This window comes from Halichoerus grypus, chromosome 11 (genome assembly GCF_964656455.1).
Source record: "Halichoerus grypus chromosome 11, mHalGry1.hap1.1, whole genome shotgun sequence".
NCBI classification, from domain to species: domain Eukaryota; kingdom Metazoa; phylum Chordata; class Mammalia; order Carnivora; family Phocidae; genus Halichoerus; species Halichoerus grypus.
This window is the reverse complement of record NC_135722.1, coordinates 32,041,304-32,060,298: the sequence shown is the minus strand read 5'-3', so window position 1 is coordinate 32,060,298 and position 18,995 is coordinate 32,041,304. Positions and strand designations below refer to the sequence as shown.

Genomic DNA, 18,995 nt, shown 5'->3' with positions numbered 1-18,995 from the left:
TGAGGTTCACGCTTAGTTTCTGTTGTACAAGGAGGTAGGTTTCCAAATGCTGGGAGAGAAAATGAAACTTTAGCTAAAGTACAGGACCTTCACATTGAATGCAAAGAATCTGCCCCATTAATTGGTCCCAGGAAAGAACAAGGTAATGCTATAGTTTTAAATTTTCTGAAGTCAAAGCCCCCTTCAGAATATGATTAGAAATTAAGCCAACCCCTAAAAAGAAGTGTTTACTCAAAGGATATTTAAGCTGTATCTGCACTGGTATGAAGAAAAGCAAGTTGAATTTAATCAAACAACTGGTTACTGAGCAATGGCTTAATAGAATTCAATTGGTGATTTTCAGATTAGTCAGTTACTAGGAAAAAATCCCACTGACAAAATATTTTCTGTCTACTTAGAGATCTGAACATGACTTGGCAGGGTTGGGTGTGCCATGCCCTTAGGGATTTTCCTAGATATGTGTATGAATATCATTACCACTTTCTGACCTGACCATGGTAATTATGGCCTATGCCAGGCATGGAAATTACAAGGTACTTTTGCTACAACTCTCTGCTTTCACTATGTAAGAGTCGAATCTCATCTCCCATGAACCCCTTTTCTGGAGACTGTACCTGTGGCCCCAGAATCCTCTTCATCGTTGCCCTCCTGACAACCATAACAAATTGGTTAGAAATGACCCTAGAGATAAACCCTATTTACCCTCCCTGTCATGAGCACATCTGGAAGTAAAGTCATAAAATAAGAAGTATGCATGCATTTAATGCCTCAGTGGTTACTTAGCCCACTTACTTGTGATCAGAAATCTTTGTGAAATCACCTGAGTTGGAGTTCAAAGTAATTTCTTGGGGTGCCTGGGTGGCTCACTCTGTTAAACATCTGCCTTCGGCTAGGGTCATGATCCCAGGGTTCTGGGATGGAGCCCCGTATCAGGGTCTCTGCTCAGTGGAGAGCCTGCTTCTCCCTCTCCCTCTGCCTGCCACACCCCCTGATTGTGCTCTCTCTCTGTCAAATAAATAAATAAAATCTTTAAGAAAAAAGAAGTAATTTCTTGCCAAACAAGCAAGTCTCAGTGAGATACATTCCCAAGTATATACCATGGTCTAGGTAAGACCAATCCCATGTTGGCCCTTGTTTCTCCAGGTGAACTCAACGATAAGGGACAACTAGCTGGCAATTTAGTCAGCCAGACAAGCTGAGATGACACATGGTACAATGCCTACATAATGATTTTGTACTTACCTGCTATGGTACCTTTCATCTGGCCCTCTCCAATTGCTTCACACCATTAAGTCTCACAATACTTATTGGAAGACGTAATATCTTCTCTTTGTCTGGAAAGATAACAAGTGGAGTTACTAGAACATGAAGTTACATGATTTCACTGATGAGTTTGAAAATAGAACCAGAATGTAACTTGGGACCGTGCCTCAAATAAAATTAAAACATTGTTCTGGATCCAAAATGGCATCCACGGTATACAGATCCTAGAGCATCACATGCCTGACGCTGAGGCCACATATAGGGAATTTGTTGCCATAGATCAAATCCATTAATAGCAGGTTCTGAGTTTGAAACACAATATAAATTGAATTCATGTTTTGTCTCCCCACAGGAGCATGGGCACTTTAAGAAACAAATATTTGATTAATAATAAAACAAATGACATCATGGTTATATTATTTGAGGATAATTTAATGATATTCTTCAGAAATACAATGGAAATTGATGGCTGGAAAATTTCCTTATGGTTGGTAACATTTGTTTCAATATTCTGTTAGAAGAGAAATAGAGGGATTATTTTCATGAGTGCTAACAATTGTTTAACATAAGCTTATCTTTTTTCCTAAGTCATGTGGTATTATAATATGGTCTTCTTCATTTAACAATAACTTTATGGAAAGATTAAATGCTCCATTTTGTTGCTAAGGACATTCTACAACAATGCCCTTTGTTAAGTACAAGTTGTGACATAGCATTTACATATATGCGGGTGTGCATACTTGCATGCATACCTACATAAAATGGGCAGCTGAGGAAGGTTGTAAAAACCTGATTTAAAAAAAACATGATGGGGCCCCTGGGTGGCTCAGTCATTAAGCGTCTGCCTCCAGCTCAGGTCATGGTCCCAGGGTCCTGGGATCGAGCCCTGCATCGGGCTCCCTGCTCAGCGGGAAGCCTGCTGCTCCCTCTCCCACTCCCCCTGCTTGTGTTCCCTCTCTCGCTGTGTCTCTCTCTGTCAAATAAATAAAAAATCTGAGAAAAAAATAAAAAAACATGATAAATCACATACAAACTTTAATTCAGCTGTAGTTCAGAGAAGCAAACAACATAACATAGCAAAACATGTTGCATTCCTATCTGCACATTTATGTGAAGATGTTTGCTTAGTAAATATCCTCATAAAGACAAAGGATTAACACAGAGTTGATGTTGAAACCTCTCATTGTAACAAGAAGTAATATGTATCCACGGATACCTGAACCAATTGAAAACATTCAAAAAGCCCACTGATATTCTTAAGAGATGTGTTTATAATAAGATCTTAGATTTTATGTTTAATGTCTATTAAATTTTGGACTAAATTTTCTTGTTTTGTTAATCATAATGATAACTCAATCCAGATTTTTTAAAAGAGCCTCATGTTCACAAGAAATTTAAAAAATTATTTTAATTTCTTTTTCGTACTCCTGAAATGACAATAGCTAGTTTTATTTTCTAATTTTTTTTGTTAGAAGTATGAGAAGATACAAAGGATAATATTCTGAGGTAGAAACAACAGAAAACAGAAGTAGATTTAAAGTTACAATGAAACAGTTAAAATTTTACAATAGTAGGAGCTTCTAGCAAGTGTATTTTAAAGGGATATGAGTTAAGTATAAAAGACTATTATAAAAGTTATATTTTAAAATGTCAGTTTTTTATAATGCACTGGAAATTACATCTTTTGCAAATATCTACACATATGATAAAAAATAAATTTTGGATGTCCTCATAAAATTATACAAAAGGATAAACAATTCTACAAAATGATTTTTAAAGCTTATACAAAAATTTTGAAGACCACTGATTCAGTGTGTTACATTTTCACTGATTTCTAAATGATGCTTAAGCTTCAAGCTGTTCATAGATACAGAATATTTGATTGGGCATTTTTCTGTGTTAATTAGGCCCTGACACATGAGGAGTTCCCTTTGCCTTTTTATCTCCCGTTCCAGTTCCATCAAGAAAAAACAAAACAAAACAAAAAGAGCCAGAGAGAGAGTGGGGAGTATTGCTAAAAGGCGATGGAGACATTTTGAAAGCAAACACGACCTTCCTCAGAGCATTACCATTCCAGGCAGTCACACTCTGCATATGTTACCAGAATTGCTTTGTTAGCATGGGGTAGCCCCACCGAATCTTCATTCAATGTCAGAACTCTGGGGCTCTTCCTCTGCTGGGTACTGCAGGCTCATAAACACCCAGAGAGCACTGGGGATGAAGGAAAGGCTCAGGCTACCAATTCACAATTTTCTTGTTGAATCCTGGCTTTGCCAACTTACTGGTTTCATAACCTTGCCTAATCACCATCCCATTTCCAAGACTGCTTTCTCATTTGTAAAATAGCAAGAGTGACACCTACCTCCAGGTCACCTGTGGGGAGTCAATGAGGTAAGGTAGATAAACACTAGGTAGGGCTCAATAACTATAGTTATATGATAACTATAATAATTTTTGTTTAGAGATGGCAGAAATTAAAGCTTCAGCATCAATGTGAACGGAAGTTGAGATGAGTCCAACAAAGCATGGAAACACTTATATTAAATTTGAGTTTGTATCTATACCTTGGCACATAGTAGCTGCTCAATAAATAGTAATTGAGTGAAAAATGAAATAATTCAGAGCGCCTGGGTGGGCGTCTGCCTTTGGCTCAGGTCATGATCCCGGGGTCCTGGGATCCAGCCCCATGTCAGGCTCCCTGCTCAGCAGGGAAACTGCTTCTCCCTCTTCCTCTGCCGTTCCCCCTGCTTGTGCTCGCTCCTTCTCTCTCTGTCAAATAAATAAATAAAATCTTTAAAAATCTTTAAAAAAAAAGAAAGAAAAGAAAAATGAAATAATTCTTCTCCAATTTGAATTGATTTTTTTTCCTGACAGAGAGGCTTTCCCTTGTCATCCTTATAAAAACTACAACCCTCCTTTCTTGACCTGTTTTAATCTCCTTTCCCCACATTATTTTACCGGCAGCACTTATAGTTACTTAACATACCCTTTACCTATTTTTGTTGTTTATTGTCTGTTCCTGTACTAGAAAGCTTGTGAAAGCAAATATTTTTAGTCTTCTTTCTTAATTGCTTTATCCAAAGAGCTAGAATATTTCCTTGCACAGACTAAATGCTCAATAAATGTATAAATGAGTGAATTAAATGAGTGAGTAGGTACATAAACAAATAAATATAATTAACAATAATAACCAAAAAAAGTGAAAATATTAAGTATAAGACATCTGCAAGCTCACTTTTCTTCTACCTAGAGTATTCTTCCAATTATTGGCTCTTTCAGATATGAAATCAACTTTTTCTTCCACTTAAAGATATCTCTTAGGCATCTTTGTATGATTGTACATGTACATCATTGAGCAATTTTCTAGAGCAGGTGATAAGGGATGGGGGCTAGTTTACAAGAAGAGTTGATTTAACTATGAGTTCATAAATCTGTTACAGCAAGTGAGAGTGGAGACACTATTGCATACAAGTGTAGGTAAGTGGGTAGGTGTGGTTTTGGGGGGTAATTTCTTCTGAATACTTTATTTTTAATGATGAGGTAGACAGCAAAATTGCACCTAAGAGTGATAAGAGTGTATGTGCTGGATGTTAAAAGAGAAAAGAAAAGGTATGACAGCATGGCACAAGTCCACTCAAATTATTAATTTAAAACAAATCAACTCACCCAACATACCTGTCTTTTTCTCCAGTGATGGTGTGCATGGGGACAGATGGACAGTAGATGGAGTGTTGTGTTTTTGTTTTTTTGTTTGTTTGTTTAATATTTTATTTATTTATTTTGACAGAGAGAGAGACAGCGAGAGAGGGAACACAAGCAGGAGGAGTGGGAGAGGGAGAAGCAGGGTCCCCGCTGAGCAGGAAGCCCAATGTGGGGCTCAATCCCAGGACCCTGGGATCATGACCTAAGCTGAAGGCAGACGCTTAACGACTGAGCCACCCAGGCACCCCTGGAGTGTTGTTTTTAACTAGGGTCATGTTCAAACTATGAGTTTATGACAAACTGAGAGAAGAGCTAGAGCTCTGAGGGTGTATGCAAGTGGGTGAGTATAATGGCAGACCATTAGCATCTTAAAGAAGAAAGTGAGGGCACCAGGAGCAGAAAGGACAGTCAAAATATGATGGGGTTGAAGATTGAAAAATCTTGGTCAAGTGTCAGTGGATTGAAAATCTGGGTCAAGGAGTTGTTGGAATTGGAGTTTATAGGGAATGAGCTAGAAGGATGGAGATGATAACTGGAGATTTTAGAGAGTTTGCAGTCATTGACCAAAAGTATGCTGTGGGAGTAGATGAGTGAAATAGGCGAGGAGAAAACAACTTTGAAGATAGAACCGAGGTCCTAGAAAGATTATCTGTGTATATTGTAGTTTCAAAGAATTATTTTAGGAATCATGTTGAAAAGAGTTACACTAAGCCAAGAGTTTGAAAATCTTAAGACAAGCTAGGGAAGTGTCCCCAGGGAGTGGTAGATGACTTCCACTAGGAGAGGTAGTAGGAAGTATGGATATAATGTGAGACTCAAGTCCGTGAATGAGGAGCAAGAAATTCACCACCTCATCTTCAGTCCCAACTGGTATGGGACACAAATAGCTATTACCTGAGAATGCCATATGGAAATTGGGGTTTCAGGAGTGTCCCGACTTTCAGCGCAAGAAGTTGGGGGGACATAAGTTACTGTTGATGACACTGAGCACAAGAGGATATAGTGGAAGTATCTCAAAGTGTTGGGAAGGAGTGAGAGATGGTTACAAAGGCAGTCTGTTTCCCTGAAACTAGAGGATAAAACTCTGAGGGTTAAGGGATGATCTGGAAATCTTGGTCTTCTTGAGATAACTGATATGAACAGAATTAAGGAGCACAGTGACTGAGTCATGATGGACTCAGTTGTGATAACTGTGATAACAGGAGGAAGAGTTGTGTGTGTCGGATATGGACATGGAGGCATCTTGCTAAGATGGAGAGTTCTGGGCTCCCTCTAGACCCCTGCTCATAGAAAAATTCTGAAGTGAAGCCTCTTATTCCTAGCACCCAAAACAACTGTTCAGCCTTGCAAGTGGCAACCTGCTGGAAAATGATACTGCTCTCTTTAACAAGTACATGATACTCTGTTGTGCAGAAATGCCATACAGCAGATTCATTCCTATATGATGGAATATACCGTTATTCAAGTTTCCTTCTTTTACAGCCCCGATTTCGTTACAAAGTATAATCCTTTAGATGACTACTGCTCATCGCTTCTCGGCCTTTTGGCTAAGATCAAGTGTAGTATCTGTTCTTATCAGTTTAGATGACTACTGCTCAGTTTATCAACTATGCAATTTATTTTTATAGGGACTTAAGAAGTTACAATGAGGCATAAATATAATAAAATGGCAAAACTGACAGATGGATAATATAACTTATTTTGCCACCTTGAGGAAAAGGTTGATTTATTAATGCTTTCTAAAAAAATATTAAGGCATATAATTAGAAAATCCGGGCATCTCTAATTCATTTTTTTCTGGTTAGAAAGTTAGAATAGCTAAATAATAACTATGGCAGCAACAGCACACAGAGTTTATTTGCTGAGTGTCCTCAGCGCTGAGCCATGACCTTGCAAGGGGCAGAGTGAGGAGAGAATAAGATGCCAAGGCTAGATCTGTACACTCTGAAGAAGGTTCTTGATTTGTTTCTTGGCTCAGAACTCAGGGCAAAAGAGAAAGGAAACTTATTCATGACCTGAAGGGGATTTTGAAATCAAGTTCATGGACACCAAATAACAATGACAAGTGGCTTTCTCATCCATTTAGACTCTAAGCACCTTAAACACTTTGGAGAGAACAATGAAAACATGCTGTGTTTCACTAAGCTGACAGTTCCTAGAAGCTCTTAGCTACAGAACAAGAAAGAAATTTTTGTATGGAATCAGGACAGAATCCTTAAAGAAGGACACTTAGGATTATTGGGAACCCTCCCCTTGAATGAGTATTTGAAGCCAGTAACCCTGGGAGTCAGAGTGACGTGGGGTACACAGTCAAGTTCATTTGGGGCAGGAAAACTTTATTTCTGAACTTTGGTATCATTACCAGTAAAATAGCAATACAAAAATCGTTTCTTGTACATGGCGCTGTTGTGAGGATTTAATGAGTTAGCATGTATGAAACATTTAGGATGGCTGGCATATATGTGAGTGATACATTACAGCTCTTCATGGGAAGGAGACACGCAATTTTGGAAGCTACAAAAATATGAACAGAAAATGAGGTATGAAAATAACTAAACTGGGAAAAATCACAAATTTACAAATTTTAAAATCTCTGAATACATAAAGTCAAAATCCAGAAAAGTAACAATATTTTAATTAGCTAACTTCCTATCATATTTCTGTAATGCTTTTTGTCCTACTTTTCTTTCTGTGTTTTATGAAATGACCTTTTAATATGATGTTTAAAAATATTTCAGAGAACGTATAGAAAAGCAATTCTGTCTTTCCTTTTCCTCTAACATGGTTAATTGAAAGTCTTTTTTATTGATAGCTTTGAAAAGTTTATTTCAGCTTTATAATTCATTATTGGTAGTGTTGTGCATTTTTAATATAAATTTGAGAAGATCTCTGGCGTGTTTCAATTTAATTTTTTAAAAGATTTTATTTCTTATATGAGTGAGGTGGAGGAGGATCAGAGGGAGAGAATCTCAAGCAGACTCTGCGCTGAGTGTGAAGCCCAACGTGGGGCTTGATCTCATGACTCTGAGATCATGGCCTGAGCCAAAATCAAGAGACAGATACTTAACTGACTGAGCCACCCAGATGCCCCATGAGTTGAAATTTTAAAAATAATTTTCTGTCTCCTGTACTCAGATCTTATTTCTCTTGCTTTATCAGTGCTGGACGCCCTAGAACATGCCATCTTTCCATATAACCACTGGCCTGGCACCTGAGTCTGCGTATGAAGTAAAAGGAGTTTCCTCAGAATTCATTACTATATTAAGATAACTAATAGTTACTGAACAACTTGTGGAAGTGGCCTGCAAACCACATAAATATATCTTCCTCAACGCAAACTAAATGTATCCCTGACTCAACATTCGATCAGTCAACTGTCAAAAACACTCAGGGCCAGTCCACCACACACTATTTGAGGAAGTCAGAGATTCTGGCTGTGTGTACCAGGAGCTTTTAGACACATCAAAATTATAAATATACACAATTCAATCATTCTTTGACTAAATATTTGCTTGAATTGTGGACCAAGAAGCATTAAGTTTGTTTCTGCATGTCTGTCTCCACAAATTCAGATATAGTGGTCCAATAAAAAAAAGTAATCTTTTTAGACAATTAAGTTATAAGCATGTATTGGGGCACCTGGGTGGCTCAGTCATTAAGCGTCTGCCTTCGGCTCAGGTCATGATCAAGCCCGGCATCGAGCCCCGCATTGGGCTCCCTGCTCCGCGGGAAGCCTGCTTCTCCCTCTCTCACTCCTCCTGCTTGTGTTCCCTCTCTCGCTGTGTCTCTCTCTGACAAATAAATAAATAAAATCTTAAAAAAAAAAATGTATCAAAATTTTATTAGAGTTTTACTGCAAAGGAAAAGTCCTCTAAGAGATCAGTGCAAAGATTTCTGTCTTGGCAGAGGCAGTTATAAGAAAAGAGAGTGGTTGGTAATCATTTTTAGATGCCAAACAACAACAACAACAAAAATGGAAAAGATTTACAGTCAAAGAACTTTAGACTGTTGATGGAGCACTGACTGGATGAGCAGCCAACCTCCCAGAAGTTCTCAATCTTATTTAGGTCTTTTAGAAATTTGCTTAAAAAAATAAAATAAAAAGAAATATTCTTAAACATTTCATCTGTGATGCTAATTTCTTCCCAGAAAGATGTTGCAAATTATATAGCTCGAAAAATTCTGTCCCAAACCATGTTTGGAGTAATTTTTCCTTTGGCATTGAAAAAGGTCAGCATTTGGATCTGGATTTGAGTTTCAGCCAAATATCTTCCTCAGGTAACGTAACCTCCAAGAGCTTCAGTTTGCTTATCAACTGAATGAGATTAATAACCTTGTATTTACCTGGGTTGTTGTGGAAATGGTACTGGTTAATTTAAAAATAGCTAGCACAAAGTCTGGGACATTTTAAGTGCTCAATAAAGGCTATTTCTCTTCTTCCTCTTTGGGAATATGATGCAACTCATTTTCACTTTTTTGTATGCTCTCTATAGGAATAGACAAATATGTTCTCAAAAACAGTAAGTTTTGAATTGAATTATTTACTCTAGAAGCAGTTTTACAGTCTTAAATACAAAAGAAGAAAAATAACAATATAAATCATTTGCTAGGTTATGGGCAAAAGAAAGTATGTGGAAACTGACCAAGACTGAATTTGTGAATCAGTTGAAATATAAATAAATGACAATAGTTTTATTTTTCCTGCAGGAAGATATACAATATGTTTAAATTTTATAAAGTATATTTTATATTGTATATCCCTTATGCAGTAGAACAAGGAACTTTGTCTATGTAAAGTTTCCTATGTATAACAACTAACAGAATATTGAAAAAAATTGGTTATTGTAACTTATTATACTATTAAAATGAATTAAGCGTAATTAGACCACTTACAAACTGTACCTCACTTAATTCATGCAATGCCTCTGTGAGGATGATTTTACTGTTGTCACTGTAAGTTGTGAAAATGGAGGGTTCTCATTATGTAGACATTCATCCAAGGCATTTGTCACATAATTAGAAAAGCGTATAGGCAGCTTTCAAACCCAGAACATTCCTACTCCAAGCCATGTTCTCTCTCCAGCACCACATTGCCTTTCCTAGATGTTTTTTTGAGGATCGCTGTAACTTGATCAAGAAGATAAATTTTACGACGTTTATAATAAAAGCAAAGTTAGTCGTTTCTTTTATAGTGACTCTCATTCACCTGTGGTGCCAAGAACAGTTCTAATTGAACTGTACCCAATTCCAGAGGGATGCTTACAAGGGATGCTTATAAGGTGAAAAGGCAATTATTTAACAATGTTTAGGGCTCTGGCCCTGGCTAGTCAGAATGAATGCAGACCTCAGTTCTGGAGCACTTTGTTGGAGGTCCCGAACTGTTTTGGGGATAACCTGGACAGGTATCCTGTCCTGCTGAAGCTTTCCTGGGAAGGACAGACCCGCACATGAGGGGTGTGAGGCAAGTCAGGAGACTCAGTTATGAGTTTGCTTTTCGTTTTTTTAGTCATAAATTGACAACCAGTATGGCCATACCTTTGAGTATTGGCAACATACCAACCATAAATAGACTGTTCAAGAAAAATACCTTGGATGGAATTAGCAAAATTCTAATTATAGCTGCTTATCGATGCTGGGATTGTAAGTGACTTTTAGTTTCTCCTTTACGGTTTTAATTAATTCACTCAGCATGGATTTACTGAAAGCCTCCTATGGAGCATGCACCCCTAGACCCCTGTATTTCAGAAGTCAATCAGACAAGGTGGTGTTCCAGTTTTTTTGTGTGTTGTTTTGTTTCTTTCTGCTGTTCCTACATTTGTAATCAGAAAATGTTCAACAGAATTAAGGAATTTAAGTGTATCAAATAGTTGGGTGGTAAGATGAAGAGAGGGCCTGAGAAAAATTAATCCTGTGCTTAAAAGGTTACATTATATTTTATGAAAATATACGGCCAAAGCTGACAAGTTTGTATTTGTGGCCTCTGATACCACATCAAGTGACAGACGGAAGAGTTACCTTCAGAGGGACTCTTAACATCAAAGTTAAGAGTCTGTTCTGGTCAAGATTGTTGTGAGAATTCTCACTGGATTTTAGTAGAACATCATGCTCTTTCTGTGTAGCTTCTTATTTCTAAATGAGTTTTGCTAGGGGAAAAACGATCAAGTCTGATTTTAGGAATTGGTGAAGATTTTCAGTACTGAGGGTTCAAATGCTGGCCTTCCCAGGTTCTTAGAACCTACTTATTTGTTGTTTTCTTTTTTACTCAATATTGTTAGCGAGGAAGAAGGAGGGGAGGGAAATTGGAAGTAAGTCAGAGAGAGACTGCATGTCCTTAGACAAAGAGGAAATTTCACAAGACAAGCGAGTCTTGACGAACCAGTTCCACGTGTGCTTGGGTCTAGTACCGTTCAGCCCAAATATTCAGAATCTGTCACATCACACATATTTAAGCTCCTTATATTGATTAGCCTGCTTTATACTGACGGAAGGAATTCCATTAATTACATTTTTGTAAGGTGCTAACTGGAAAAAGAAAGAAAGAAAGAAGGTAGCTTTCTCTGGGCATGGAAATGTAAAGTGTTCCACATTCGTGGCTCCTGCTAATTGTAGAACCTGTTCTGCGAGGTTTCTATTTCTACCTCATGTATAGTGATGTCGCAATACTCTGTGGGAAAGGCACATTATGCTCCAGGATGTTGCTGAAAATAAATCTGGAGAATGGAAGACAGTCTTTAGTGGTACTTGGGTGTTATCTACATTGGCAATCTCAGAAGCCTTGCTCTGATAAACTGTTGTTTCAGCCAGGTCTTCTTTGGAGAAGGCTTTAAATCTTTATCTCTTCTGAGGGAAACAATACTTGGAATTCCTTTTTGTTCTCCATATTCGGACATACTTACCTTCATTTGTGTCCGGAATTGACCTCTTTCCCCGGCTCCATCTCCATGAGCCCCCACCCGCTAAAGTACAGTGAAGTCATTTTTAAAACTTTTTAAGTAATAACGATTTTTCCACATAAAATTGAACTTGATGGCTCAAATTATAAAACAGATATAGAATGGACTTCCCTGGTGAGGGACTCTCTTTCCATATCTCCATGGAGCATAATTTGAAAACCTGGAATAATGGAAAGAGCACGTGACCAGGAGTAAGAATCAAAATCACTCGATTCCACTCAATAATTCAGCTCAATGTAACAGTTATTGAACACGTCAGTGTGCCAAGCACTACAAATGCTAAGGAAAAAAGGCACTCTAGAAACTGAACTTCAAGTGTAGGAAAAAGCAGATATAGGAAAAAGTGTAGTAAAGCGTTGTAGATGCTTTGGCAGATTTCTAAACAAGGCCAGTGTTACTCGTCAACCACTCTGGGCCTTGTTTTCTATAAATTTGAAATACATAATTGGAACAAACTACATATAGAATCTAACCTCTTTGAGGGGTGCCTGGGTGGCTCAATCGGTTAAGCATCTGACCCTTGATCTCAGCTCCAGGCCTCAATCTCAGGGTCATGAGTTCAAGCCCTGCATTGGGCTCCACACTGGGCATGGAGCCTACTTTTTATTTTTTTAAAAAAGAATCTAACCTCTTTGAGATGCATAACTTGACGATTCTGTCACTCTGTGCCATTGACTTTGGATCACAAGGAAAAGCCATTGGAAATGGACATGAGGAAATAAATGGAAGTTCAAGGTGGCAGCATGTGTATCTTTGAAATTTAAAGTAAAGTATGTCATAGTCAGAGAGGCAGGAGTAAAAAAATAAATACAATGTATAGTTGCTAAGGAACAGAAGTATGCAGTATCATCTTCAGCTTTTCCATAATATTCCTCCTACCTCCATGACTCATGTGAAAGCTGGCTTTACCCTGCTCACAAAAAGCCCTTCTCCAATGGAGGCCTCCTCCTGCCCCATCCCCAACCTAGTTTGACAGGACCGGGAGAAGAGTTGATAAACTGTACACACGGAGGGGTAAAAAGAACATAGGTGGTTTGTACTTCTTGTACAATGTGTACTTTGTGGGAAATAAATGTGCTCCATAATCCATTTCCACAGACAATTAGTGTTAACACTTTGGTAAATATTCTTTTGGACACTATGTATATAGAACTATTATATATCGGATTCATCTAGCAACTTATCATAAATGCACAATATATAAACATTTATACTATATATACAATATATACTATAAATTTCTGTATCTTCATCTACATCTATATTTATAGTGACACATCCTTCTAAGTGAAATGGCTTTCCCTTTATACATGTTCATTTTTAAAGCATTTTCACTTTTACATTAAGGCAGTTTAATATGCTCCCTGTCCTCTTTACCATCACCTGGTCTCTGTCACCCTGCTCATTCTGAGCCTTCATTCCTTAGTCCTTCCACGTTAGTTCATGCCAAACCTTTCCCCACCAATTACAATAAAATGACTAATGATTGCTTGTCACTTTCATGGCTTATAATATAATTTTTTTAAAGTCACTGATTCATGGAGTCCTTCAAAGATGCCTGCCTGTTCTTGAAATTCTTATTCCCATTCTTCAGTCTTGAACTGGATGTCAACTCAACCCCTTTTCTCATCCTTTGCTATCCAGAAAGGGGTCAAGTTCAGAGAATGCTTCTGGAAGAACAAAGTCGCTGAACAGAGGCTGTAAAGCGTTTAGCCTCTCCATCTCACATTTCTATCATTTAGAGCCTGCTCTTTGGTCTATGGGGCAAAATGTGAGCCAGTGGGACAAATCTTGCTGATGACTCAGGGCAATGTGGTGGTTTATTTGATTGTGTTTTATTGGAATTTGAATGTGTTTAGATGGACTGAGCACTTAGTAGTTTAGAGTAAGGCTCAGCCTTTCCTACTGTATTTCTATTAGGCCACATGTGTACCTACCTACCTGAGACGACCTTGAGGTCACTTCCACTGGGTGCTTCTGCTTTGCTCTTTTTCTCAGGTCTTGGCATATGTAAAAACCCCTTCTTCTTTCCATGGCTACTTGATATATTTGTGTCAGGGTACTGCGCAAACCTCCTTGATGCTCAGCCGACTCTTCAGGTCTAGTCTAATTGCCCGAGTTCATAATTTGGGTTTGCGTCTTTTCTAAACTGGCTGTGCAGTGAGATACGGTCTTTCTAGCATCCCACTTCCTTTTCAGGCCCTCACTGCAAGCTTAGAGCCTCCTACTGTAAACCTGGGAGAAACTACCAGCTTGCCGTAATGATTGAGTCCATTGATAATGTTAATCACTTGGTATTTTCAAAATTACTTACTTTCTAAAATCTGGTCTTTGAGGAATAGTTTACATTAAGTGAAATCTACAAATTCTAGGTGTATTTTGATCACCTTTGAAAATGACAGGGGTGCCTGGGTGGCTCAGTCAGTTAAGTGTCTGCCTTCGGCTCAGGTCATGATCTGAGGGTCCTGGGATCGAGCCCCGCATTGGGCTTCCTGCTCAGCGGGGACCCTGCTTCTCCCTCTCCCACTCCCTCAGCTTGTGTTCCCTCTCTCTCTCTCTGTCAAATAAATAAATAAAATCTTCAAAAAAAAAAGAAAGAAAAGAAAATGACATAAACTTGTATAGCCACATCTCCTGTTAAAATATAGAATATTTTCATAACCTCCAATAGTTTCCTCATGCCACCTGCCAGTTACCACAGCCCCAGAAGCAACCACTATTCTAATTTTCAAAGTTAGCTACTTCTATTATTAATTTTGTTTTATTAAGTTTAGCAGGGATTAGTAAGTGGTAATTTCCCTCCTTCTTTGATGTTCGGCATACTGATTTTTTTTTAAGAGAAAGAGTGGTGGGAAGGGGCAGAGGGAGAGGGAGAGAGAGAATCCCAAGCAGGGTCCATACTCAGCACAGAGCCTGACACAGGGCTTGATCTCACAACCCTAAGATCATGACCTGAGCCGAAATTAAGAGTAGATCACCTAAATGACTGAGCCACCCAGGTGCCCCGGCATACTGAAAAATTACTATACATGCCCTCTTTCTAACTGAAAATTTTTAAAAGTGAGAATATTGATTCACTTGAGAGTTTAAATTATCTGTGAATAAAATAAATATATCTCAAGCTGAGAATGGATTTTTAACACAAAGCCTAGTTTATTATTGAAATTCAAAGTAAAAACATTTGTGAAAGTTAAAATTACACCAAAGCCAGTTTTCAGGCTCACAAAACCAAGATTACCTTTATTTCTTAGATTATCTGGGAGATGCTTCTAGACAAAGTTTATGCTGGATGATAAATTAAGAAATGACTGCATGATACATTTAAACTTTAAACCTTGACTGAGATCAGTGATAATTAGAATTTTATTGCACATTCTATGTCATATACTGTATGAAAGACTTTAAGTCCCAGGCTTATAATTACTGAATGTTATAGCTGCTTATTTAACACAATGCTTTTTTTCCTTCAGTTTTCCTTCCATAATAAATTATTTCTCTGTGTCTTTCCTTCAATATACTTCCTCTATGTTCCACTTATTTTTTAAGTTCTAGATCTCCCTGTTGGCAGCAATGATTATGGCCAACTATTTTTTATAGCAGATCCAGTATTGGGAAAACCTCATTTATCTTCCTGTCAGTGGAGCTTGGCTATCTCGATTCTTTTAGCCTTATTTACTTTCTTAAAACTTTATAGAAAATCAATAGATAGCACGTATAGTAGGCCTGGGGGGAAAAATTAAAAATATGAAGACTGTATGGACAATAACTAGCAAGAGTTTCAGTCCTGACTGCCATTTATTGGCTATATGATTTCGGACACAGTAAGTTTATACCTTTGTTTCAAAAATCTGATGATAGTAATACCTGCCATTATCTACTTGTGTTATGAAAGTAACAAAATTAAATCATATGTGAGAAATCACTTTGTACATTTTGAAGTGTAATAAAAATGTAAGTTAATGTAATTATGAACATTGTATTTTCTAACCAGTATCAGGGCTGATTTCTAATTATAAATAAAAAAAGACAACACAACCTCAGAATCATCTTCCCCTGGCATTCTTTTGCATTGAAAGCAGGAAGAGAATAAACGCAGACTGAGAAGAACACCTCACTCCTTTGCTCCATACTGCTTGTGATGGTGGTGGTGTTTTTCCAAAAGCATGTGTTTCTATGTTTGCACTATAATTTTTCCTTCATTATAACTCTTACTACAATGTAAGTTAACTTTATTTAGATGACTGTCTCTCTCTACTAGATAAGAAGATCCCTGAGGTTAGAGTGCCTTGCCCAAAATAAGAGAACAGCAAATGGATGGATGGATGGATGGATGGATGGATGGATGGATGGATGGTTAGATGGATGAATGATACCACAGTTTTTAAGAATGCACCTGTGAGGTCTTAATGATGTTTGCAAAGTCTTGAATTCTGTAAGGTGAAGCCCACTTACTAGAAAGAAAATGATCTTTCTCTTAACTGTTTACACAGAAAATCCAGTTAATGGTTCAGGCATTTCTTTAATTTTTCCATTGAGTCCTCTCTAGTTCATGCTGAGTTCACCTAGAATATTCATCCAGGAGTGTCTTCTCTGGTCTTTTTCTTTTCTACCATGGTAACCTTGTGTTTTTCCTCTCTCTCTCTCCCACCCCATTGCTCTCTTGATCCTGGAGGAGTAGCATCTAGTCTTTATTGTCATTCCTGACTGGAGAAGTCTTTCTTTAGGTCTTTTATATGATTTTAAAGAGTCATATACACGTCAAAAGGGACAATATATATTTACCTCACTAATATTGACCTTCTCTTACAGCATCACTTTGATGGGCCAGGCTAGCAAAGGCCTATGCTTATTTAATCCATTGAAAAAAAATTACTCTCTAGGAGTTCATGCTGACAGCAGTGTACAGAGACAGGGAGGATAGGATGAGGGAAAAACAAAAGTCCAATTATATAAATTTAACAAATTTAATTTATTTTAATAATTTAATAATATGGTAGAAATGCATTAATCCAAAAAAGAAAAGCAATGATGAAACAATGTGATGCGGTTGGGCAAATAATAATAATGATAATGATAATAATAATAATAATAATATTATCTATAGCCACAGTCTTCTTGGAGTTTTGGAAAAGGAGAAGAAGTACACTGACTTATACTTGGGACCTTATTGAATGGGAAGAAGAGGAGGTAAGATGTTAAGAAACCAGGAGACAGGGAAACTGGGATAACATATGATGCAGAAAATTGTTCACTGTCCTTAACATCCAAGCTGGAAGCAGCTAAACACCATTAGGTTTTCCTTTGATGTTTTTTTACTAACAGGATTTCTTATTTCATGAAGTTAAGACAGATCGTTGATGAAGTAATGTAATTTTTTTCAAAGCACTGCCATGATATTTCTTAAAATTACATTAGTGGAAAATCGTGTTAATTAAAATATAGTTTAGGGTTTATTTGGAAAATAATTTGCATTTTATTTTTTAAAAGTTACTTCTTTTCCAAGACTTGCTATAAAAGTAGGCCAAAATCCAGGAATTTTGTTCCAACTATTGCATGATTTTTTTTTTTTTTAATTTATGACTTTGATAGGTAGGTAACTTTAGTTTCTCTTACAGGAAACACTTCGTCCCCAGTTTGAAGCCAAGTATTACAAGATGGAGAGAGTGAATCCCATCAGTGGAAAACCTGAGCCACATCAGCCTTCCTCAGACAAAATCACTCGTCTTCTTGTTTCTATCTCAGGAATATTCTTCATGGTAAAGTACAACCATCAATATCAGAATGTTGTGGAATTCCACATTTAGAAGGAAGTTCTAAGATACCAACTCATTTTGTGACCCTCAGGGTCAAAGCATATCCAATTCAGTACATTTAATACATACTATTAAACAAAATTAAAATCACGGCAAGTCATGGAGTGATTACAAAGAGAGTTTGGGCATATTTTTAAATAAATACTCTTTGGAAGAAACAAAGACCATCTAAGATAAAATGGAAATTATATGAGTTGCCCTGATGAATTAAAACTAAGCATTCCACTTGAAAGTGGAAATTTGAACAGTTTAAATCTTATAACATGTATTTTGACTCTAATGTAACTCAATTCCTTAAAGGAAAAAAAATTGGATTTATGTATCCTTTCTTGGAAAAGCAAACTCCTTTAGCTCTGAGGCGGGGGTGGGGGGGAGGGGGGCCGTATCTTGGTCTATGGTATTGCTTTTGTTTTGTCAATTATGCAAAAGACAGATGTCTTCTCTGGTCTCCCATATTGTAGATCTCTCTGGTGATCACTGCAGTGTTTGCTGTTGTGGTGTATCGCCTGGTTGTCATGGAACAGTTTGCATCGTTCAAGTGGAACTTCATCAAACAGCACTGGCAGTTTGCAACATCGGCTGCGGCTGTTTGTATCAACTTTGTAATCATCATGGCCCTGAACCTTGTAAGTGTTTACAGGTCTCAAAAGGTTAAGAGGCATGGGTGGAGGAGAGTCTGTGTTTCCTCCATGCTTGGGTTGTATTTACAGGAAGCCGAGATGAGCCCAACCCACATTCTCATCAATGGCAACTCAGTTTAGTGGGAAAAAATTCATCTATGTGGTTTGGATGATGGGTTTTTTTAAATTAAAATCAATAACAGTTGTACTGTCTTCCTTGTCCTTTGAGTTTATTGTCTTGATGAGTGAAAATTTCCACTCATTGAGTGTCTGGTGTGTGCTAGAAAAGGTGCTATGCTCTTTTTGTTCAAATAAGGGATTTTTTGGTTCAAAAAACTGAATCTCAGTGGATAATCTGTTACAAAAGTATAGGAAAATCTGTTTGAAATAGAAGGCTTGTTACTTCTAAGGCCTCATGTGGAATAGAAAATAGACAGCTACTCCATTTTTCTTTCTCTGGGTCTAAGCATTTTTCTCCTTCCTTCCCCCCTCCCTCCCTTCCTCCTTCCCTCCCTTCCTTCCTTCCTTCCTTCCTTTTTCAGCACCTTCCGTTTGCATGTCTGCTCTGTTCTATCAGGAAATGTCTGTCTTTGCTTAACCATGACCCATCTTTCTTTCATGCTGTGGTATTGTAATGATTTTGT

General features: G+C 37.6%; 1 protein-coding gene and 1 non-coding gene across 2 annotated transcripts in view; both read left to right on the top strand.

Moving 5' to 3' along the window:
• The window catches only part of ANO3 (anoctamin 3), a 272,413-nt gene that overhangs the window by 208,532 nt on the left and 44,886 nt on the right, over window positions 1-18,995 (top strand). The window contains exons 15-17 of the mRNA XM_078058286.1: window positions 17,023-17,105; window positions 17,534-17,674; window positions 18,193-18,357. Of these exons, the coding sequence (XP_077914412.1) occupies window positions 17,023-17,105; window positions 17,534-17,674; window positions 18,193-18,357 (389 nt within the window). The remainder of the gene's footprint in view (window positions 1-17,022; window positions 17,106-17,533; window positions 17,675-18,192; window positions 18,358-18,995) is intronic.
• On the top strand, window positions 6,493-6,678 carry LOC118541306 (U2 spliceosomal RNA). Its single transcript, XR_004920048.1, has one exon. It is a non-coding gene; the product is annotated as a U2 spliceosomal RNA (small nuclear RNA).